Source organism: Dendrobates tinctorius, unplaced genomic scaffold (genome assembly GCF_039654945.1).
Source record: "Dendrobates tinctorius isolate UK_male_01 unplaced genomic scaffold, ASM3965494v1 ptg000011l, whole genome shotgun sequence".
NCBI lineage: Eukaryota > Metazoa > Chordata > Amphibia > Anura > Dendrobatidae > Dendrobates > Dendrobates tinctorius.
The window spans coordinates 5,418,234-5,442,332 of NW_027361679.1; the positions used below are offsets into that span (position 1 = coordinate 5,418,234).

At 42.3% G+C, this 24,099-nt stretch overlaps 1 protein-coding gene across 1 annotated transcript in view; it reads right to left on the bottom strand.

Moving 5' to 3' along the window:
• LOC141100807 (alcohol dehydrogenase 1-like) overlaps window positions 1-24,099 on the bottom strand; it is a 144,292-nt gene that overhangs the window by 28,498 nt on the left and 91,695 nt on the right. Inside the window, exons 7-8 of the mRNA XM_073589486.1 lie at window positions 9,760-9,895; window positions 441-579 (exon numbers count right to left, since the gene is read on the bottom strand). Of these exons, the coding sequence (XP_073445587.1) occupies window positions 441-579; window positions 9,760-9,895 (275 nt within the window). The remainder of the gene's footprint in view (window positions 1-440; window positions 580-9,759; window positions 9,896-24,099) is intronic.

Consider the following 24,099-nt stretch of genomic DNA (forward strand, 5'->3'; position numbering starts at 1 on the left):
TTTTAGTGCCTGGTGGTTACAAATATGATTTGTGCTATATTCTGTATTTTTTGCTCTGACAGATGAAGATGAGATAGAATAACCTACTTCTGTTATACAATGTAATATGGCAAAATAATTTTGAACTGCATTTTGCTATTTCTGGTCAAGTCCTACAATACATACTGAATTCTAGGAGTAAAAAATTGTATTAAAGCCCCCTACTTTGAACATGAATGGCAGCCTGCAGAATCATGTATCATTCTTTTAATTAGGGGGCTTCATTTTAGAACGATTTTGGGGTTGAGATGGACATTTCTGTTTAGCAATAGCTATATTTTCAGATTATGCTTGGAGTCTTACTTTTATAGATTGAAGAACTATAATAAGGATGTGAAGGACAAGTCAAACAAAATTGTACATTCGTTATTCGTTTTATCGGTAGCAAATTTAAAACATACCTCTCACCACTACGCAGCATGTCAAAACCTTTATTTATTTCATCAAATGGCAATTTGTGAGAGAGCAAATCATCCACTTTGAACTTCTCAGAAATCAGATCTGATACTAGTTGTGGTACACTTTCCTTGCCTCTAAAGCCTAAACAAACAGTGATGGTAAAAAGAATTAACATTAGGTAAGTATATACAGTATTTACACAGTGGGGGATATAAGATTTTGATCCCTTGCTGATTTTGTAAGTTTGCCCACTGACAAAGACAGTCTATAATTTTAAGGTTAATTTTAACATTGAGACTTAAGGTCCCGTTATATTTAGCGATGCACCAGCGATCCCGACAACTATACGACCCGGTCAGGATCGCTGGTGCATCGCTAAATGGTCGCTATTGAGCTGCCAAACAGGCAGATCTCACCAGCGACGTAGCAGCGGTCGCGGTCGTTACTTACATGTCAGACGGCAGCTCTGGTGACGACTTCCTCCCGCGTCCATGGAGTCGCTCATCGGCGCCAGCAGGAAGCTGACGACGAGAAATGGACCAGGATGATCTCGCGCGATGAGCGATATCCAGCGGGGAGCCGGGTCAGAGGTAAGTGTCACATGCAGCAAGATCGCTAGCGATATCGTTGTTGCGTCACAAAATCGGTGACGCTTTAGCTATATCGCTAGCGATCTCGCCATGTGTGAAGGGGGCTATAGAATGTCAAAAATAAAATCCAGAAAATCACGTTGTATAAATTATATAAATTTATTTGCATTTTACAGTGAGAAATAAGTATTTGATCCCCTACCAACCATTAAGGCTATGTGCACACGTTGCGGATCTGCAGCGTTTTGGGACGAGCAGAATTGCATGAAATCCGCAATGTAGTGCACATCTAATGTTAGTAAATGAAGAATTTCTGTGCACATGCTGTACCCTCTTTTGATGTTTTGAGAGGGGTTACAGTGAGAAAAACATCAAAAGAGGGTACAGGCGAGCCCTTAACACTCCAAGAAATGACCTTTTGTACTCGAAAAATAGGGTAGATGGAACAACTAAACAAGATGGTGTGTGGATGGTTACTACTTACCATAACAAGTGGTTTAAATTTAGAGAAATTTTTAAAAAACACTGGAGTGTTTTACAAACTGATCCGATTCTTAGAAAGATTCTGCCAGAATAACCGCTTTTAGTGGCAAGGAGATAAACAAATCTGCGTGACCTCTTGGTGCATAGTCTATATAATCCATCCAAATCAAATAATAATATGGATAATATGGACAATTGTGGTTTTTATCCATGTGGCCTATGCAAGGCATGCCTGAACTTGGTTAAATCCAAGAAATTCTGTAATTTTGAAAACAGCAAAATGTACACCATCAGGAGGCCAGGAGGCATATTACATGTGCATCCCCTGGTGTAATCTATCATGTCACGTGTCCGTGTAATAAAATTTATATTGGTATGACGACAAGAGAGTTAAAAATACGGACGCGGGAGCATTGTAGAGATATCTAAAATGCCAGAACAATCGAAGATATGTCTACATTAAAAACCCTTCCAAGGCATTTCCGGAAATACCATTCTTGTAGTTCCAAGAGCCTTAAGATAAAAGGTATTGATTCGGTATCACTGGGGGTGCGAGGTGGTAATATTGGCAGGGTTTTGGCACAAATAGAATCTCATTGGATTTACCGTTTAGGCACTTTAGCACCGCAGGGTCTGAATGAGTCTTTTGGTTTTGGGGCCTATCTGTAAATTTTAAATGGTATAATTAATTAAGTGGAAGCTTTTATAAATGGGGGGAGAGATTTTTAATTTATTTTATGTATTTAGATTTTATGTGTCTAATTATGGTGCATTATTATTTTCTAGATTTATGCCTGTCACATTATATCGGTTTCGATGCTCTTTGTCTACAAACAAGATTCATACTTGTCATAAGAGATGAGTGACTTTGCCTTTTTTCGGGTCGAGTCGGGTTTCATGAAACCCGACTTTCCCAAAAGTCGGGTTGAACGCAATCGGCTGATTATCGTGAAAAGTCGAAGGTCGACTGAAACACGAAACCCAATGCAAGTCAATGGGGAAGAAAAGTCGGCAGTGAGTGGAGGACAGGAAACACACCTAGAGTGCCCATTTTAATGCCAAAAACATCAATTCTTATTACTTAAGCTTGTCAACCTTAATTTACTTTATAATAAAAGTTAGGCATTGAAAACTGGGGGTTATTTGGCTAAAGTTGTGGGGGGGCGAAATAGGGCTAGCTCCAGATTTTCGAGGGGCCAAGGCCAAAGAGTGTCACTGGGCTCCTTTAACACATGCCACAATTCATGATCCTCTGATATGGCACAGAAATAGCGGTATAGTACAATGAAAAATAGTTCACTTCTTACATCACATGACTGATATCCATTTTAAATTCTCCAATAGCTCCAAAAACGGACAGTATATTACTCCATACAGTATCATGGCCACAGCATAGTGCGCCATACAGAGTAATGAGGCCCATATATTTCTCCATACAGAATCATTGGTCCCATATAATGTTCCATACAGTATATCATGAGCTCCACATAATGCTACAGTATATGTTGGTCCCCATGGATGAAGCTCCACTGTCTTATGGGCCCAAATAATGCTCCATATATATTGGGCCCCATTTCTAATGCTCCAGTGTATAATGGGCCCTGTAAATGCTGCTCCAGTGTCTGATGTCTCCCATTTGGAAAGCTCCAGCATATGATGGGCCTCACGGATTATGCTCTAGTGTACGACAGGTCCAAATAATGCTCCATATATAATCTGCCCGATTTACAATGCTCCAGTATATGATGGGCCCCATGGATGATGCTCCAGTGTCTTATGGGCCCAAATAATGCTCCATATATAATGGGCCCCATTTCTAATGCTCCAGTGTATAATGGGCCCTGTAAATGCTGCTCCAGTGTCTGATGTCCACCTTTGGAATGCTCCAGTGTATGGTGGGCCCCATATATCATTCTCCAGAGTATAGTGCTCTCCAAAAATTGCTCCCAACCTTTAAAACAATTAAATAAGTCTCCTCGCTAGGGAATCCCTGTACTCTCGACTCCTCGTCGTCCCCATCTTCCAGCTCTCTGCACTTGGACTGCTTAGGCAGAGGGCGTACAGACGTGATGTCATCGCGCTCTCTGACCAGAATGTCACTGTCAGGAAACGCGGAAGACGTCACGGTGATGGAGCAGGGAGAGGTAAGTATTTCAACTTTGCAAGTGCTGTGATCCTGAGCAAGCAGGGGGGCCCATTCGTTGGCGACAGCACTGGCACAAGGCCCCTCATAATACGGCGGTGTGTCTGATGGCGGGTGGGCCCTCCCACTGGCAGAGACAATTTTGCATACTATGATGGGCCCTGTGCCAGTGCCGTTGCCCATGAGTATGCCCCCCCACCTGCTCAAGGACAATGTAGTGCTCTGAGTGAATGTACCAGCAGAAAAATCTAGCAGTGGCTGTGCATCAGTGTACTCCATGTCAGATTAATCTTGGACTGGGGAATTCACGATTTGACTTGATAACCCAGGCATGGTATGTGAAAAGAGCTCCATGGAGTAATCTGTAGTGTGGCCTGCCGCATCCTTCACTTTTGGTAAGGGTGAAGGACACAAGGAAAGGTGTTGTTCCTGACCAGGAGCCTCCACTGACGACTCAGTGCTTTTATTTTTTGAAACTTCAGAAGAGGAGGTGATAGAGCTGGAGGCTGTGTCAGCAATGTAAGCCAAAACTTGTTCCTGAAGCCCCGGCTTTAAAAGCGGTTTACCTACTCCCAGAAAAGGGAGCCTTCGAGGCCTTGTGGAGCCAGATGATGACACAGGCTCAACACCTCCTGCCTTAGGTGCTATTGTGCTTTTGCCACTACCAGCAGATAAACCACCACCACCACCACCATCAGTACCAGCTGGCAACCCCCGCCCACTTCCACGGCCTCTTCCATCATACTTCCTCATTTTTGGGAAAATGTGCCCAAAATACCACCAGCTATATGGTACTGTAAAACAAGGTACAAGGTGTATATAGTATTGGGGAGAATTTGAATCTCCCTAGAGATTTTAGGGGGCTGAACAATTATCTCAGGCCCACTATAGATTACACCTCAATTTAACAGGCTGAAATTGGCTGGTGTATGACAAGGTACAAGGTGTATATAGTATTGGGGAGAATTTGAATCTCCCTAGAGATTTTAGGAGGCTGAACTATTATCTCAGGCCCACTATAGATTACACCTCAATTTAACAGGCTGAAATTGGCTGGTGTATGACAAGGTACAAGGTGTATACAGTATTGGGGAGAATTTGAATCTCCCTAGAGATTTTAGGAGGCTGAACTATTATCTCAGGCCCAATATAGATTACACCTCAATTTAACAGGCTGAAATAGGCTGGTGTATGACAAGGTACAAGGTGTATACAGTATTGGGGAGAATTTGAATCTCCCTAGAGATTTTAGGAGGCTGAACTATTATCTCAGGCCCAATATAGATTACACCTCAATTTAACAGGCTGAAATTGGCTGGTGTATGACAAGGTACAAGGTGTATATATTATTGAGGAGAATTTGAATCTCCCTAGAGATTTTAAGAGGCTGACAATGATGCTCTCAGTCCAAGTATGACAGCAGGCAGACTAATAAGCAGGACTGCTGCACACAAAAGTGTGGAAAAATGAACGCTTGGTAACTGTGCAGAAAAGAGGAAGAAAAGTATTTTTGCTTTTAAAAAAGCAGTTTGCACAGCAGTTTGCAAACAGCAATGCAGCTATCAGGGAGCCTTATAAGGCAGCCTAATAACCGACAGAGCTGATGCACACAAATATATCCTCCCCTGTCACTGCACACAAACTGTTGTGTTGTACAGTGAAAATCGCTACCAGCAGAAGCAGTTTTTTTTTCTTCTTCCCTGCCTAACGCTCTCCCTTATTCAGAATCAGCAGCAGCAACCTCTCCTTATGCTAAGATCGGCAAAAGTCAGATGGCGGTCGGCGTGCATGCCCTTTTATAGCCCCTGTGACGCCACACAAAGCAAGCCAATCACTTGCATGCCCTTCTCAAAGATGGTGGTGACCACTGCCCATGTCATCGCGTTGCCCACAGTGTGCGTCCTCCATCATTGGCTGAAAAAGGGCACTGGAAGCATCATTTGAAACGCAACTTTGGTGCTCTGGTCACCGACCTCATTGCTGACCTCACGTTATGGTCGAGTTTCGTTTTATGAAAACCGACTTTAGCGAAAGTCGGCGACTTATGAATTTGACCGACCCGTTTCGCTCAACTCTGCTTGTCATACTATATCGGTTTTTATGCTTTTTATCTACAAACAAGGTGAAGAGATGTCATGCTTTTGGGAAGAAGATCTTCAAAAATTATGTAGCTGACATTAATTGGACTTTTGACTTATGGACCTGTGTGGTTGATACATGATTTTGGGTCAACGGAATTGGGACTGAGTTCAGTCTGCCCAAATAATGCATAAAGCTGTATTAGTCCTATTTTAGTTCAGTCTGCCCAAATAATGCATAAAACTGTATTAGTCCTATTTTATTGTAAAAGAATCTTTGTATGGAGAGAAATGTCAAAAATTGCACTTTATGTCACTATGTCACCTTTATTTTATTTATAGCACTTTATTTATTTATATTAATATTGATATTATTATGATTAAATTGTTATAGTATGGTTTTGCACATAGCACTTTATATTTATCTATATTTATATTGGTATTATTATGGTAAAATTAATATATTAGGTTTATTATATACTCACTTAGACACATATATTAATTATATCATCATGATAAATTGCTGTATTATGCAGATTTATACATTTATACACATTAGATTTAATGCACTGCACTTTATATATCCGGGATGTGCGCATGCGCCTTTGGAGTCTCTCCAGACTTCCCATGTCTGGCACCTGATATGGGCCCCTGTCTTCCGCCCGGTTATTCCGGTGTGCAACGCAGTTCGCTCCATCAGCCGGAGGTGGGTGGTCACTTTTGGGAGCTGACAACATAGCCTCATGCGCCGTGATATCCTGATTTATACGTGAACTTTGGCCACTTAGTTAGAACACCACGTGATTCAGGAGTAGAAACCGATTGGATGGAGGGCATTTATAAACAGAGAGATCCCCCGGCTAAAAACATGCCCCTTTTGAAAAAGGAACGCCGAAACGCGCATCAGGGGACACGGAGTGGGTCCCGACACAGCATCACAGGTATTTCAATATGCATTGCACATAATGCTGGGGGATTATCTCTTGTTGTACTATTTACCCATATCCTCATAGTGACATGAGTTCGGCTCTTGGTGTCATGATCCCAGTGCAGGTTTTTGAGCTGCACGTCAGGGGTTAATGTCTGGAGCTCAGTGCAGGTTTTGACCTGCACACATGGGGTTAATGATGGTGGCCTCTTTCTGGTTCTGGGAGAGCTTCTTAAACCCCTGGGAAGCTTCAATCCCTGCCAGTTATACTTCTGCCTTTGGCCTAGTGTGCTGACCCCTGTGTGCCTGTGCCTGTTTGTTGCTATAGCTTGTTTATATGGTTCTGACCTGGTTCTGTTTCCCGTTGTGAGTTTGCCTGTTGATTCTGTATGGCGTTATTATCTCTGTGTATGACTCATTGTCTGTGACCTGACTACTCTCTGCTCACCCCTCTTGTACCTTGCAGCTATCTCTGTGTTTGACTCATTGGCTACGTCCTGACTATCCTCCCTGTCTATGCCCCTTGGTAACTTTGTCTCACAGTTACCCTGCTAGGAGTTCTCTTGCAGCTCCTAGCTCTCTGGAGTTTAGGCCACGCCCCTAGCTGTCACGTGCTTCAGGTCCTGCAGCTCTGAAGTACACATCTACACGGCTGCTGCCCGCTCCACAGGTATCGTTGAGCACAGTTCACTTTACTCAGGACACGCGCACTGGCTCAGTGAGCAAGTTCAGTGCGGTGTTCCTGACACTTGGTCTGCACACAGACACTTTATTGAAAGCAGCGGTCAGGCGCCATGATGTAATATTTTGGCTGCACATAGACACTTTGTTTTAAGCAGTGGTCAGGTGTCTTGTCATTTTTCATCTAATTGTAGTACACTTCAATTGATTTAGCTGCTTTCTATTAATTTTGTTTACTAATCTGTGCAATATTTTAAAATCATGAGCATTAATTGATATGAGTTATATATCAGTTTCATACCGCCTAGCGCTATATACATAATTATTTTGTGACCTGGTTGATTGTGTTTGTTCCCAACCATTTCTGATTGATCTGTGAGCACTATAATATGCATTGTTTTAATATTGATTAATAAATTGATTTTTTTAAAGAGATAATTGACTTCATACATTCTTGATATCCGCTTGGGTATGGTTGTTTTGAAGTATTATGTCTTGTTTGCTAGAGGGATCAAATACTTATTTCTCACTGCAAAATGCAAATAAATTTATATAATTTATACAATATGATTTTCTGGATTTTATTTTTGATATTCTATCTCTAAATGTTAAAATTAACTTACCTTTAAAATTATCAACTGTTCATGTCTTTGTCAGTGAGCAAACTTACAAAATCAGGAAGGGATCAAATACTTACACTATATATATATGTGTATATACAGTCATATGTTAAAGTTTGGGCACCCCTATTAATGTTCCTTTTTTCTTTATAACAATTTTGTTTTTTGCAACAGCTATTTCAGTTTCATATATCTAATAACTGATGGACTCAGTTATATTTCTGGATTCAAATGAGGTTTATTGTACTAACAGAAAATGTGCAATCTGCATTTAAACAAAATTTGACCGGTGCAAAAGTATGGGCACCCTTATCATTTTCTTGATTTGAACACTCCTAACTACTTTTTACTGACTTCCTGAAGCACTAAATTGGTTTTGTAACCTCATTGAGCTTTGAACTTCATAGCCAGGTGTATCAAATCATGAGAAAAGGTATTTAAGGTGGCCACTTGCAAGTAGTTCTCCTATTTGATTCTCCTATGAATAGTGGCATCATGGGCTCCTCAAAACAACTCTCAAATGATCTGAAAACAAAGATTATTCAGCATAGCTTTTCAGGGGAAGGATACAAAAAGTTGTCTCAGAGATTTAACCTGTCAGTTTCCACTGTGAGGAACATAGTAAGGAAATGGAAGAACACAGGTACAGTTCTTGTTAAGCCCAGAAGTGGCAGGCCAAGAAAAATATCAGAAAGGCAGAGAAGAAGAATGGTGAGAACAGTCAAGGACAATCCACAGACCACCTCCAAAGACCTGCAGTATCATCTTGCTGCAGATGCTGTCACTGTGCATCGGTCAACAATACAGCGCACTTTGCACAAGGAGAAGCTGTATGGGAGAGTGATGCGAAAGAAGCCGTTTCTGCAAGCACGCCACAAACAGAGTCGCCTGAGGTATGCAAAAGCACATTTGGACAAGCCAGTTACATTTTGGAAGAAGGTCCTGTGGACTGATGAAACAAAGATTGAGTTGTTTGGTCATACAAAAAGGCGTTATGCATGGAGGCTAAAAAACACAGCATTCCAAGAAAAACACTTGCTACCCACAGTAAAATTTGGTGGAGGTTCCATCATGCTTTGGGGCTGTGGATTCAACTCATTATCAGCAGATTCTTGACAATAATTTGCAAGACTCAGTGACGAAGTTGAAGTTACGCAGGGGATGGATATTTCAGCAAGACAATGATCCAAAACACCGCTCCAAATCTACTCAGGCATTCATGCAGAGGAACAATTACAATGTTCTGGAATGGCCATCCCAGTCCCCAGACCTGAATATTATTGAACATCTGTGGGATGATTTGAAGCGGGCTGTCCATGCTCGGCGACCATCAAACTTAACTGAACTGGAATTGTTTTGTAAACAGGAATGGTCACAAATACCTTCATCCAGGATCCAGGAACTCATTAATAGCTACAGGAAGCGACTAGAGGCTGTTATTTTTGCAAAAGGAGGATCTACAAAATATTAATGTCACTTTTATGTTGAGGTGCCCATACTTTTGCACCGGTCAAATTTTGTTTAAATGCAGATTGCACATTTTCTGTTAGTACAATAAACCTCATTTGAATTCAGAAATATAACTGAGTCCATCAGTTATTAGATATATGAAACTGAAATAGCTGTTGCAAAAACCAAAATTGTTATAAAGAAAAAAGGTTAACATTAATAGGGGTGCCCAAACTTTAACATATGACTGTATATATATATATATATATATGTATATTTATACAGTGCGTACATACAGTAAAATTAAAAAAAACTCGTGGATCGCCACTTTTTTGGAGTTTTTACGCACCTCCAAATAAACCTCCTTTCAGAGTTCGCCCGGTGAGAAATAATCTTGGTGAAAATGAGAGTGTTGATACTGAAGGTGCTACTCCAACTATAACAGCAGTGCCACAAGACAAGTGACTGGAACGTATTGCAGAAACCTGGGAGGATAGCGCAAAATAGAAAGATCAGAGCTTAGTTGGTGATAGGTACCGTAATACAATAAGAATTACTTACAAAACAACCATTATCTATAAGTCAGAATGAATGCAGCTAAAATGAATGTCTCTCTCTCTAAGGCTGGTTTCACATTTGCGTTTTTTTGCGCTTGAAAAAAACGCATACGTGCGCATGCGTTTTTTCCCCTATATTTAACATGGGTGCGCATACCTGCGCGCTGGCATGCGCACGTATGCGATTTTCATGCGCTGCGTTTTTTTGGGGTGTGCGTTTGTATTTTACAGACGCTACATGTTGCATTTTTTGGTCCTGCAAAAAAGCGCATGCGCACGTATGCGCACGTTTTGCGCTAAAAATGGCCATTATAGCCTATGGATGCGCATACGTGCGCACTGGCATGCGCATGTATGCGTTTTTTTAGCGCTGCGTTTTTTTGGTGGTGTCCACTTGTTGTACTAGTTATAAACTTCTAAAGTAAAAAAAAAAAAAAGTCTATATAAAGGAGGTGCCTGCCAAAACTCTGCCACTACTACACTGACAGATTGAAGAGCAGACAGTCACCAAGGAACCCATCTTCTATCAGCGTCAAGAATGTGAGTATATTACATTATATGCCTGTCCTTTTAAATTATGTATGTACTAATGATTTTTATTATTTTTACATGCAGTATGTCTTCAGAATCCGAATATTCCCCATCGCGGCAGGAATTGGCGCAAGCAGACCGTGAGGTGATTATTTTCGTGCATCTGGTAAGTATATCTGCTGCTACTCCAAATCTCTTACGTTTTTTCAACTTTTTTAAGACATCATCATCATCATCTTCTGCGGACGGGACTAGTGAGGGCGAAGAGCAGGAGCAGCGAAGCCAAGTCCCGGTGGTGATACGGAATGTATGTATCAAATGATTTGTAATGTTCTTTATTTTTTATCTTCTATTTTTACTCTTTTTTATGTTTCTTTTTTTTGTAACTTTTTATTCAATTTAAATTTGATTATTCTAATGAATGTGTTTTGTCTAGGTTCCACAACGGGATGAAGATGTCTACCTGGATAATGAGCAGCTCATCAGCCTGGTCCAGGAGCGTGCGCCGTTGTGGGACAGCCGTGACCGGCTGTACAAGGACAATGTGGTGACCCGGCGGCTATGGAATGAGGTGGCCGCAGCGTTGATGGATGGCTGGGACAGCGCCACAGCATCCTCCAAAAAGGCGTTTAGTGAGTATTTCCCTGCTCTGTATTGTGCCGCAGTGACTGTTGTCCTTGACGGCACTGTTGGGTTTCGTGCTAGGTATATTCTAGCAGGAAACCCAACAGTGTCATCGGGCTCTACAGTGACTGCTTTGAGTATTGTATTGCTATATTGTGCCGCAGTGACTGTTGTCCTTGATGGCACTGTTGGGTTTCGTGCTAGGAATATTCTAGCAGGAAACCCAACAGTGTCATCGGGCTCTACAGTGACTGCTTTGAGTATTGTATTGCTATATTGTGCCGCAGTGACTGTTGTCCTTGACGGCACTGTTGGGTTTCGTGCTAGGTATATTCTAGCAGGAAACCCAACAGTGTCATCGGGCTCTACAGTGACTGCTTTGAGTATTGTATTGCTATATTGTGCCGCAGTGACTGTTGTCCTTGACGGCACTGTTGGGTTTCGTGCTAGGTATATTCTAGCAGGAAACCCAACAGTGTCATCGGGCTCTACAGTGACTGCTTTGAGTATTGTATTGCTATATTGTGCCGCAGTGACTGTTGTCCTTGACGGCACTGTTGGGTTTCATGCTAGGTATATTCTAGCAGGAAACCCAACAGTGTCATCGGGCTCTACAGTGACTGCTTTGAGTATTGTATTGCTATATTGTGCCGCAGTGACTGTTGTCCTTGACGGCACTGTTTTTTTTTTCCCAACAGTGGACAAAGTCCGAACACGTTGGCGTTCGATCAAGGACCGCTTCAACAGTGATGTTTGTGCTGAGGGCCAGGTTCGCAGTGGATCTGCGTCAAGGACCAGAACTAGATACCGTCACTATCACGCGTTGCAGTTCCTAAGACCGGTCCTTGCCACGAGATCGTAAGTATTATAAATTTTGGGTTTTTATTTTTATTAATCTGTGTTTTTCTAATCCACAGCTGATGCTTCTTGTAAAGGCATGGTAGTAATGATTTTCCTTTCTTCCACAGCACCTGGAGCAGCACCCTGCAACCTGGCCCTGGAGCGGTCCTTCCTCGGATGTCCTCTGACCCGTCCCAGCCATCCAACAGCTATGAAGCACCTTGCAGGTCAGCCACACACACAGCTGGTGACCAGGAAGCTGGGCCATCAGGTGTTCCCCTGTCCCAGGTCTCTGCCACTGGTTATGCGGGCACTACCCGCCAGAGGCAGAGGGCCTTGGACAGGAATGTCTTGCCCGAGTTTATGCATTTGAGCGAGGCCTTTAATTCCAGCCTCAAGTCGCTGTCCAACAGAGTTGAAAGCAGTTTTGCACTCATGGAACGTGGTTTTAACCACTTTGAACACCGCTTCAATTCTGTAGAACAGCGCCTTGACCGTCTGGAGGCCGACCTCAACAGACCAGCACACCATTTTTTTAGTAAGATTGAAAAGGGCATGGCAGAACACCTTAGTCCTGAGCAACAGCTGAATGTGCTGCAGGCCTGCAACAATGCTTTCTTGCAGGCTATGCAGCATAATCGGTACGGTCAGCAGTCAGTGGTGTCATTTCCACCTGTGCCACCATTGACTCGCTTCACCTCACTACCGACTTGTGCTGCATACCACTGCACGGACACCTCTATTCAAAGCCAGGACACCCACCGTTACACCACCACAAGTCTGAGTGCAGCTGGTCACTTCACCGACACCACCATGGCAAGCGCTGCTCCTGTCTGGAGCACCACCGCCACTCCCATGCATGCGTGGAGCTCAGCCACCACTAGGCAAACATGGAACAGCCCTGCTGCTACAACAACATGTAGTAGCCCTGCCACCACCACTTCGCAAACCTGGACCATCACTGCTGCCACCAGTCCTCCTGCAAGGACGAGCACTGCCAACCAAGAGCAGCAGCAGCAGCCACCTCAGCAGCAGCAGCAGCCACCTCAGCAGCAGCCACCTCAGCAGCAGCCACCTCAGCAGCAGCAGCAGCCACCTCAGCAGCAGCAGCAGCCACCTCAGCAGCAGCAGCCACCTCAGCAGCAGCAGCAGCCGCCACCTCAGCAGCAGCAGCCACCTCAGCAGCAGCAGCCACCTCAGCAGCAGCAGCAGCCACCCCAGCAGACGGGGGACCTACACTCAATATTTGCCCCAAGTTCAAGGCGAAATCAATCAAGGCGGGAATTGGGCCAAAGTCGGTCCAGGCACACAAGCCTATGGCGACATGCCATTACAACAAATGTACCTGAACAGATTTCCTCTCCTCCAAGTGTTCCTAGTTTAATTCCCTTAACTGGACTACCTTCCCCCACAAGTTTTGTTGCCCCTTCCCCTCAAACACCGTCTTCAACTGCAAGTGTTGCATATTCCCTGCACACCCCCAAATTGAAACCATCTGCCCCCAAACGCCGGAAAAAATAATTTTTTGGTTTATTTTTGTGATTAAAAATAAATTTACATTTGTGGTTCACCATTACAAAGTTTCATTAATGTTGTTTGCGCCGCTCACACACACTGATGGGTAAATACATGTTAAAAACCAACCCAAGGCCTAGTATAGTCATATGTGAAATAACACGGACTAGTATAGTCATACCAAGGCCTAGTGTAATAACTCGAGTTTTACCAACTTGGATCTGGTTTCATGAAAAACAAAAAGTTGAAACTTGTCTAAAAAATAAGTTTCTTTCTTAAAAAGTTTCACCAGTTTGTTTTTTGTGAAACAAGATGCTAGTTGGTAAAAATTGAGTTATTACAGTAGGCCTTGGTATGACTATACTAGGCCGTGGTATTTCACATGACTATACTAGTAGGCCCAAGGCCTACTATACTCATATTTGAAATACCACGGCCTAGTATAGTTATACCAAGGCCTACTGTAATAACTCTAGAAACTTGTCTATTTATACACTACCACAATTTTAAATAAAAGTTGGAATTGAGCTGATTACATTCATCCACTCAATGCTGACTTGTATTCCCCATTGACTTTCATTGGGTGGGGTTGGGTTTTGAGGGTTGGGTTTTGAAAATATCACATACTTTTTTTTCAACTAGTTTGACAATTTTCTCTTGAAAAAAATTGGTTTCCTGATTCATGGCCTGCAGCTTTGCTCGTTCCAATATATTTCACGCAGACTAGCAATGCTGCATTTTAACTCAAATGTGTATTTACCTGCCCAGGTGTGTGAACATCAAAAAATTCAGTTATACATGGGAAGTTTTTTATTTAATTGGATTTTAAAAAATATAGTGCACTCAGTAATGGTATCAAATAAGGTTTTTTATTACCATAAACAAACAAAAACATTACACCATTTCATCTTGCCAGTGCACCCGTCCTACATCAGAAATAAAGTAGGCCGCAAATTGGTCCCTCATTTGGCCAACTTCAACGGATGACCTGAGAGTGTGCTGAGTGAATTCAGGCAATGGGTTAGGAGCATCATCGTCCAGTTCAAAGGTCGGGTGCTCTTTAGCCATCACAAAGTTATGTAGAACCACACAGGCCTTCACCACCTCATCAACTGTTTCAAGTTTAAGATTAATGGCCGTGCCCAGAATTCGCCATCTGGAGACAAGAATCCCAAAAGCACACTCGACAGTTCTTCTGGCCCTGGTCAGCCTGTAATTAAATATTTTTTTGGTGTGGTCCAAGTCCCGGCTGGAGTAGGGTTTCAGTAAGTTTCCGCACATTTGAAAAGCCTCATCGCCAACCATTACAAAAGGCAGTGGCGAAGCTTCGGTGTGAGGAAAAGGCCGTGGCATAGGGAAATTAAATTGGTTGCCATACAACCTCCGGCCCATGTCTGAGTTTTTAAAAGCCTGTGAGTCATTACCACGGCCAAATGCTCCAATGTCCACTGCTACAAACATACATCCGGCATCCGCAATGGCCATGAGTACTATTGAAAAGTACTTTTTGTAATTATAGTACTCAGATCCCGTTCTTTTGGGTTTGATGATCCGTATGTGTTTACCATCAACAGCTCCCAAACAGTTGGGAAAATTGCATACTGTCCAGAATTTGTCAGCAATTTCCATCCACTTTTCAGCGGTGGGCAGGGGCAGAAATTCTGGACAAAGAACATTCCAGAGAGCCCGGCAGGTGTCAGCAACAATTCCAGACAAGGTAGAGATTCCAATACGGTACTGGAAGTGTAGTGAAGATAGGGTTTCTCCAGTCGCCAGGAATCTGTGAACAGACAAAGAAGTAAAATTAATATTTATGTATATTATTTTAAAAAACTATAAAATAAAATATTAGTACATTCACGAAAACTAATTACCCAAGGTTTTGAATACTAAATTTAAAAAAAAAACATCAGACCGCACCCCTTGGTTTAATATTACATACCGTAATGTCACCAGTAGCCGTTCCTCAGGAGGAATCGCACGACGGAGCTGTGTGTCCTGTCTCCGGATGGATTGTTGGACACGAGCAAGCAAATCCCTGAAACTTTCTTGGGACATCCGGATATAATCTATAAATTTCTCTGGGTTTGCCTGGAGCTCGCTGTAGAGGGTGTGGTATGCCCCACGGCTTTCCCGGAGTTCAACAATCGGATGTATCCACATACGCCGCCGCTGCCGTCTTCGCTCCCTCTCTCTCTTCCTTTGTTCATGGCAAGCAACTGCATACGCCTGAGCTATCGCGATGTCCAAATCCAAGTTGAAGTGAAAACTCTTCCAGCGCAGATCCATGGTCACGAGAAGAATCAAGCAAATGTGAAGAATACTGTAGACAGGGTCTATATATTAACATACCACACCCACAATGAAGACCCATTGGTCTTGTGTGTTGTTGAATGTTTTTTTTTCCTTTTTTGGGGGTTTTTTCCAAAATCTGTAAAAAAACGCAAACGCACAAAAAACGCACAAAAACGCTGCGTTTTTTTCCTGCATGCGCATAAAAATGCTTGAAAAAAACGCAGCGTTTGTATGCATTTGTATGCGTTTTTTCAATGCGTTTTTTTGCGGGAAAAACGCGCTGCAAAAAAAAGCAAGTGTGAAACAGGCCTTAAGGACATGATTTATCCATGAATTTTCTAAAAAAAAGTGTATCAGGACATGTGTAACTCTTCTGTTATGCTGTTGCGAGGCATTAATCACTTGCTGTTTGGTTAACCCAACAGTTTACAGAATATCGTCAGGTATCCCAGCATCATTACAGCTTCCTATTGCTGGCGAATTCTTCAAAATGACAACTCATTCAGGGCCTTTAACGTGGTTAAAATACATTTTAATTGATAGATTCTGTAGCAAAAATAAGTTCCACAATTGGATGTGTGCAAATTTGTTTTTTCCTGTGCTGAGATAATGTTATAAATGTTATGCTGTGTACTGCGCAATGACTGTGTTTGACCGTGCAGGAACATGGTCTGATCATACCACAGCTCCTGGGCAGGGGAGGAAGCAAAAGAGTCTACAGACAGGACAGCATGGGATCACAGATGCTGGTTTCTGTGAGGTAAACATGTTTAAAAACAAGCTGTAAATGCTTTAATTCAGAGACAGAATCATCTGTGATCCCATGCAGTCTGTATACTCTCTTTTGTATCCTCTCCTGCCCAGGAGATGTAGTATGCACAGGCTGTGCTCCTGTATGGTGAGACTCAGCCAATACACAGTACATAGCAGGAGCACATTTATTTGATTATCTCAGCACAGGAGCACGAACATTTTTATTCCAAGATCTATAGACTAAAATGTACATTATTTGCAGGAAATCCCCTTTAAGGAGCACATATCAAGTGTTCCCACACGTCTGCTTTATACATTAATTTTTAAGCAACTATTTTATCCATACTATATGAATTCTAAAACACCTTTTATCAGACTCATGGCCCCGATTCATCATTTGTAGAGTTTTTTTAAATCACAACCCCTTTTATGTCTTGTGAAATTAGTTTTGGCACCATAACTTGTGGCATCAATTGATACGAAAAGTGAACCAAAACACTTGCTTACGCAAAAATACACCAGAGGGGACAGGAGTGGAGTTGTTCCAAAGGGTGAATTGGGCTAAAATATCTGAAATTGTTAGATTCTGCCTACAAGGCTGAAAATAAGCAAAAATATACTTCAAAAACGTGTAAATAGAATAATGAATTGGGTGCAAACAAAAAAAGGCAGAAAGCTAGGCAAAAAACAACTGTAAAGGCAATGATGAATTGGAGTCATAGTATTGGGCTGCCCTTATGTTATGCCTCCTAAACATTTAAAATTGACAACTAGATGTCATCAGTTGGGGAGGGGTGTCACTACCAGCTCTATTGTGTTCAATTGTTGCTAATAGTACCAGATTATGTGGGAACACAACGTTGTACCATGTTACTGTTTTTTTTCATGGGGATTTCAAGTACTCACTAAGAGTTCTTTCACACGTCAGTGTCTTCAGTACGTGTGGTGACAGTTTTTCTCATGGTGATCTGCTCTGAAGACACTGAGTTTGAACTGCGGTGACCTTATCACTGGCTTTTCCCACGATGCTGAGATCACTGCAGTTCAAACATGCTGTGAACGCAGCCTCACTGACTGATGATAAACTCGATGATGTTGCCGCTGGTCAATGATGCTGTGTTCACATCTTGGCACCGTCCTGGTTGAAAACTGTTTGCTCCCCAGACATTGATTACTGCGTGGGATAGAGCGACAGATAGGTGAGAGATATTGTTGTTATTTTTTATTTTTGGTTTATTGCAGGAGACGAGAGCTTCAGTGGAATTAGGCATTAGGTGAATATAACTGTTTATTTTTAAATAAAAATGGAAAATGGTGCTTTGTTTTATTTCTAATAAAATACTTTTTTTCTGGCTGTGTCTTTATTTATCATATAACTATAGTGTTATAGACACCTCTCCATTACTAAGCCATGAGTTTGATGTCACCTGACAATACAAATGTGATATCAATCCCACAAATATGAACCCCACTTGCCACCGCTACAGGGCAAGTGGGAAGAGCAGGGCAGAACTGACGTGTCTAATAGATTCGCCTTTTCTGGGCAGCGGAGGGCTGCTGTTTTTAGGCTGGGGGGCCTATATTAATTGCCACATACTAGCCTGAGAATACCAGACCACAGCTGTCAGCTTTAGCAGGGCTGGTTATCAAAAATGGGGGGACCCCATGCCATTTTTAAAATGATTTATTTAAATAATTAAAAAAAAAGGTGTGGGGACCTCTCTATTCTTGATAACCAGCCTTGCTGAAGCTGACAGCTGATGGTTGCAGCCCCAGCTGTGAGTTTTACCTGGCTGGTTATAAAATATAGAAGGGAACCCATGCAGGATTTTTTTTAAATTATTTACTTACAGCGCAGGAGCCGGCTGATGACTACCCATTAGCCGCTCCTGCTGTCACTGTTATTAGCGGCAGCAAGTGTAGAGTGATGAGAGTAATAGTCCCATCAGCCGCCGTCTGCTCTCATTGTAATCACTTGAATGCAACTCTCATCATTCTCCCCTGCTTACGTTGATCACCAGCAGAGCAGGGGAGAATGATGAGAGCTATCTCCAGCACCAGGGAACAGCACTTACTGTAGTACTGCTTCCCTGTCACCCTTCTGTGTGGTACTAATGTGGCACATGGGCGGCACAGGGTTGCCACAAGTGTGCCGCAAGTATTGTAAACACAGACACTGACATCTCCGGTACCGTTTTTTCCGGTACCGGAAATATCAGGACGTGTGAAACCGGCCCAAAACAGATATTTTGGAATTGCTGACAGATCCTTTTTTACACATACAGTCTACCCAAAATAAAGCAAGTTGTCAAAATGAAATAATGGAGTAAACTTGTCTAGGCAGGCTAATATTATATTCAACTTCAGAGGCTAAATTATTGAGGACACTCCTACTACAGAATATAAAAGTCTTGAACCTACAGTGAAATCCTTTATCTTGGTTATGGTTATGCATGGCAAGCAGCAGGAGCCCTACAAAATAATGATGTCCTGAAATGACACTGGTATTTACAATTCATGATGATAATAAGAGTCTGCGTCTTGGCTATCATTGTTTTGGTGATCTCAGTTTCCTTTGTTTGCATGGAAAGTAAACACAGCTGGTAATTAAATATTTCCATACCATTTTGTCATTTCTTTTTTATACCTGAGGGAATGCCAATCTTTCATTATTCTTTCAAGAGATGTGTTTTTGTTGGGCTTTAATTAGGGCTTGCTTGGATACAAATCGAGCTTTTATATAATTAGGCATTATTTCAGAGTCAAAACCATTTTTTTATACAGACAGTTTGGAGAGAAACTGTAATTTTGCCAAAGTTGTGTTGTACGGGTACTTTTACATAAGTGTTTCTTTTTATGCTACATATGTTACATCCAGAAAAGTGGAACCATTTTTTTCTCACTTGTCTGTGTGCAATTTGTGTGCAGTCTTTATGCAATCCATTTTTTTTTTAAAGTAGCAGCTTTAATCATTTACAGAACAATTTAGTTTCCTATGTTACAGAATTGCAATGTATCAGTATAAATCTTGTGATATACCGTGGCTACACATGGCATCCGATTTTTTTAAATGTCTATAAACTTGAAAAAGTTAGTCTCATCCAATTTACGGAAGAAACAAGTTCATGCAGGCAGGGATTCTTTGTCACACACAAATTCCGTCAGTGAAAAACAATCTCTCATTTGTGCTGCCCCATTGATTAAGATTAATCCATGTGCAATGTGCTTTTCCATGGACTGCATTTGAACTGAAAATACAGTCATATGAATGAACCTATTTACCAAGAAATTTAATGAAAACCAGATAGGAGAAGGGGAGTAGGAGATGCAGTTGCAGTCTGTCCCAAAGCGAGACTCCCTCCCCTTTTTATAGCAGCATGACAGTGGGTTGGGATATCAGAAGGGTATATTTAATATTTCAGGAGGGGAAGTCTACTCAAGAAGGATGAAGAATGAATGGCATCATTTATGTGAACCCGAAGATAAAGACGTAGCAATTAACCCATGTATTAACCTGGTCTTGCAATGGGTGTAGGAAAACATGAAAATATGAGATTATGTTAGCAGTTCCAGTAATTGCCTGAAGTTATTAGAGTGAAAGGATATTAACTGTAGATGAGATAATGGATCTGATGTGGATCAACTTTGAGTCTAATTAACAGAAATTTTCAGCTTCCCAGAAATTCAAACTAATTAGCTTTGCAGGGATCGCAAAACAAGAAAAAATAGCCAGTGCGATTTCATTCAATGCAGAGGATAACCTCATCTTCTTTTTCCTACAGTGTGGCTAATGCCAGTACCACTGGATAGCCATGACAGTCAAACATCTCTTTGGTGCATACTGTATTGCTGATAGGACACATACACGCTTAAGGTTACACAAACACCGCCTGTGTGCTAACACCAGCAAGGCCGTCATCTGCCCTCAAAAAGGAATATTTATTGTGCCATTTTTTTATTTAGGTAGCCTAAAATGTGTTACTGCAGTGTATTTGTGATGCTGAGTCACTAGTCACGAACATGCCATGAGGCAGTTTAGTCAAGAGGTTCAGGGTCATATAACAAGAGAGTTAATCATAAACCGAGCTAAACACTTCCAAAATAGTGAATGAGCTGTCGCTTAATAATAATAATCTTTATTTTTATATAGCACTAACATATTCCGCAGCGCTTTACAAGTTGCACATATTATCATCACTGTCCCCAATGGGGCTCACAATCTAAATTCCCTATCAGTATGTGGGAGGAAACCGGAGTACCTGGAGGAAGCCCACGCAAACACGGGGAAAACATACAAACTCCTTGCAGATGTTGTCCTAGGACTCGAACCCAGGACCCCAGCGCTGCAAGGCTAACCACTGAGCCACCGTGTCGCTTACATCGTGGTGGAATAATGACAGTACTTCCTCTTCAAGGGGGGCCATTTCTCAGGAAACCTAAAAATAAAAGCGTTGACCAGACGATTTGCCTTCACAACTTGTGTTGAAACTCAGGAAATCGTCTCTGTTATATATCCAATCCAATAGATTAGATACTAAAATGAATGATGAAACTTCTGAGAATCCAAAACTTTTTGTGCGTCGTACTCTGAACTGTCAGTGCCATAAACTGGAGGAGGCTGGGTTGATGGAGACAACATCGAAGGACCAAACTTCTTTAACAGGGACATATGGAAGATGTCACAGATGTGAAGGGATGTAAGAAGCTTCAGCCTAAAAGCCACCAGATTGACCCCTTCCAGAATCTCATAGGCATCAATGAAGTTCAGACCCAACTTCGACGGAGATTTGTTAAGTTTAATATTTTTGGATGAAAACCAAAACCTTATTACCAACTTCAAAGACAGGACCAACTGAACATTTTCTATCAGCCTTCTATTTTGGGCCCCAATATTCTTTTGAACCTCCATCAAAACATCCTCAAGTTTCTGTACGGTGACCTCCACCCCAGGTTATTCAGAACTAGTGATGAGCAAGCACGCTCACCACTACTCAGTAGTCGTTGAGCATCTCAGTGTTCGAGATGCTCGGACCTCGCCGAGTATTTCCAGGGTTGCTTGGCGGGAGCTTGGGTCCCCGCCCTGCATCTTTGGAGCCTTTTAGAGAGCCAATGAACATGCAGGGATTGTCTGCCACACACTGGAATGCCGCAGCCATGTCGGTTGTGGCATTACAGTGATTGGCTGGCCGCACAGCGTCATCAGGTCTATATCAGAACTGGCACCGCCATGCTCGTCACAGTCTTCTCCAGAATCAAGCAGTGTAGTGAGAGTTGCTGCTGAGCTAGGGAGAGATTTGCTTGTGCCTTAGTTAGTGTATGTATATCACAATTTATTAGACACATATCCATCTCAACTAACAGTCCTTCTGAGAACTAATCCAGCTACATAGATATCAGTGCTAGGAAGGCAGGCAGTATATGTGGCAGACTGCAGTGCATATAGCAAGAGGCTCCATTCCAGTTCTGTCTGCTGCTGCTGCTTTTACAGATATTTCTAGACATAGCCCCAGGTATCAGGGGCCAGGAATACATTTTTGTTGGATCTTAATCCTGATTATTTGATTAAAAAGCAATCCAGAGAACACCATTTTTCTGCTCCATTTGCTTGTCGGCACTGCAGAATACAGCCAGATTCTTTCCATATTACAGCGCTAAAAATCCATCTATTTATTGTCCATCACACAGATCACATATAAAAATTGTGCTTAAAATTCTGCAATTTCTGGCCTTCATATAAATTTTGTTGCAGTGTGTTAGCGAAGTTATTGCCACCAGTTTGCTGTTAAAAATAGTTACCTTCTGGCCAGCTATTTAAAACTGGTTTGTACATCACATGGTTCACATATAAAAAGTGCGCTCAAAACACTGCCATATCTGGCCTCCATTTAAATTTTGTTGCAGTGTGTTAGCAAAGTTATTGACACCAGTTTATTACCTGCAGCAGGCCAGCTGTTTAAAATTGTGGTTTTCTGTCACACGGATCACAGATAAGTTTGCTCCAAATTCAGCCATTTGTAGTGAATATGTTGGACGTGATGGTGATGGTGCATGCAGAGGCCAAGGCCAAGTCCATGGGCAAGCTGAAATTGTACCACAACAAACACCCACATCTTCTTGTTCAATCTTCCTGTTCCAAATACTAAGGGACTGCCCCTATTGAACCCAGAGCAGTGACAAAAGGTTGTTGGTTGTATAGAAGACAATGCTTCCAGTCACTTTGCCATGACCACCACCCTGTCTTCCACATGGTCAAGTCTCAGTAGCCGTGAGTCTGGACCGCATATTCCTCACCCTGATCCTTCTTCCTCCCACCATGCCGAGTGCCTGGAGACAACTGATCCCTCACTTAGACACTCCGAAGAGCTGCTCACTTTTCCATTTATAGATTTGGGCCTCTCACCCGGTCCACTAGAAGCGGGGCAAGAGGAGATCGCATGGAGACATCACCAACCATACAACTGAGAAAGTGATACCAAGGCCTTGAGGAGGACGAAGATGGCACACCTGAGGATGAGGCACCACCAGAAAGCAAATAAGAAAAGGGCACACAGCAACACCCAGAACTTACAACAAAATGTACAGCCAAGAAGCAGAGAAGAGTGGTAGTGGTGGGAGACTCACTACTGAGAGGCACAGAAGCAGCCTTCTGCAGACTGGACATAACCACAAGAGAAGTATGCTGCCTCCCAGGTGCGATGATCAAGGTTGTGACCGATAGGACACCAAAGCTGACCAGTTCCAAGGATATCCACCCATTCCTTCTGATACATATTGGCACCAATGATATGACAAGGAAGGACCTACCGACACCTGCAAGGAGTTAAGAAAAAAATTAAAGGAACTGGCTGAACAGGTAGATTTTTCTTCTATCCTTCCAGTAGACAGGCATTGCTAAGATGATGGTGCAGTCAACAAGGATTCAGATTCCTGGACCACGGTGTGAATTACCTGTATGACTAACTCCTCACCAGACACGGACTATACCTCAATAAACCTGGGAAACACACAGTCACCAGAAGACTTGCTACACTCATCAGGAGGGCGTTAAACTCAAAGAAGAGGAGATGGGAAGAGAAACATTAGACTCGAACAGGAAGACAGAAAATATATTGATGAAGGATATGAGGTGTGGCAAAAGAGTCCCAAGACAACATACTCAGAAAGGAGGTAAGAACATTTCTAAAACAATCCACAGGGAGGAGGTTGGAACAAAACAAAATCCTCTAAATTGCATGCTCGCAAATGCCAGAAGCCTGACAAACAAGATGGATGAACTAGAAGCAGAAATATCTACAGGTAACTATGATACAGTGGGAATAACCAAGACATGGTTAGATGAAAGCTATGACTGGGCAGTTAACTTACAGGGTTACACAAAGGAAAAAAAATTTTTGTCAGCTCACCAAACCGTAGCAAATGCGAAGTCTGGAGGAATGCAATCAATCCTGGGCGGTGCAGGGAACTTGGATTCCGGAAAATCTTGTAGGCACAATACTTGGGAGATGTTCCAGCAACTTCGACCAAAGGATGGTTAAAATCAAAAGACTTTATTCCAAAAAAATTGATTAAAAACA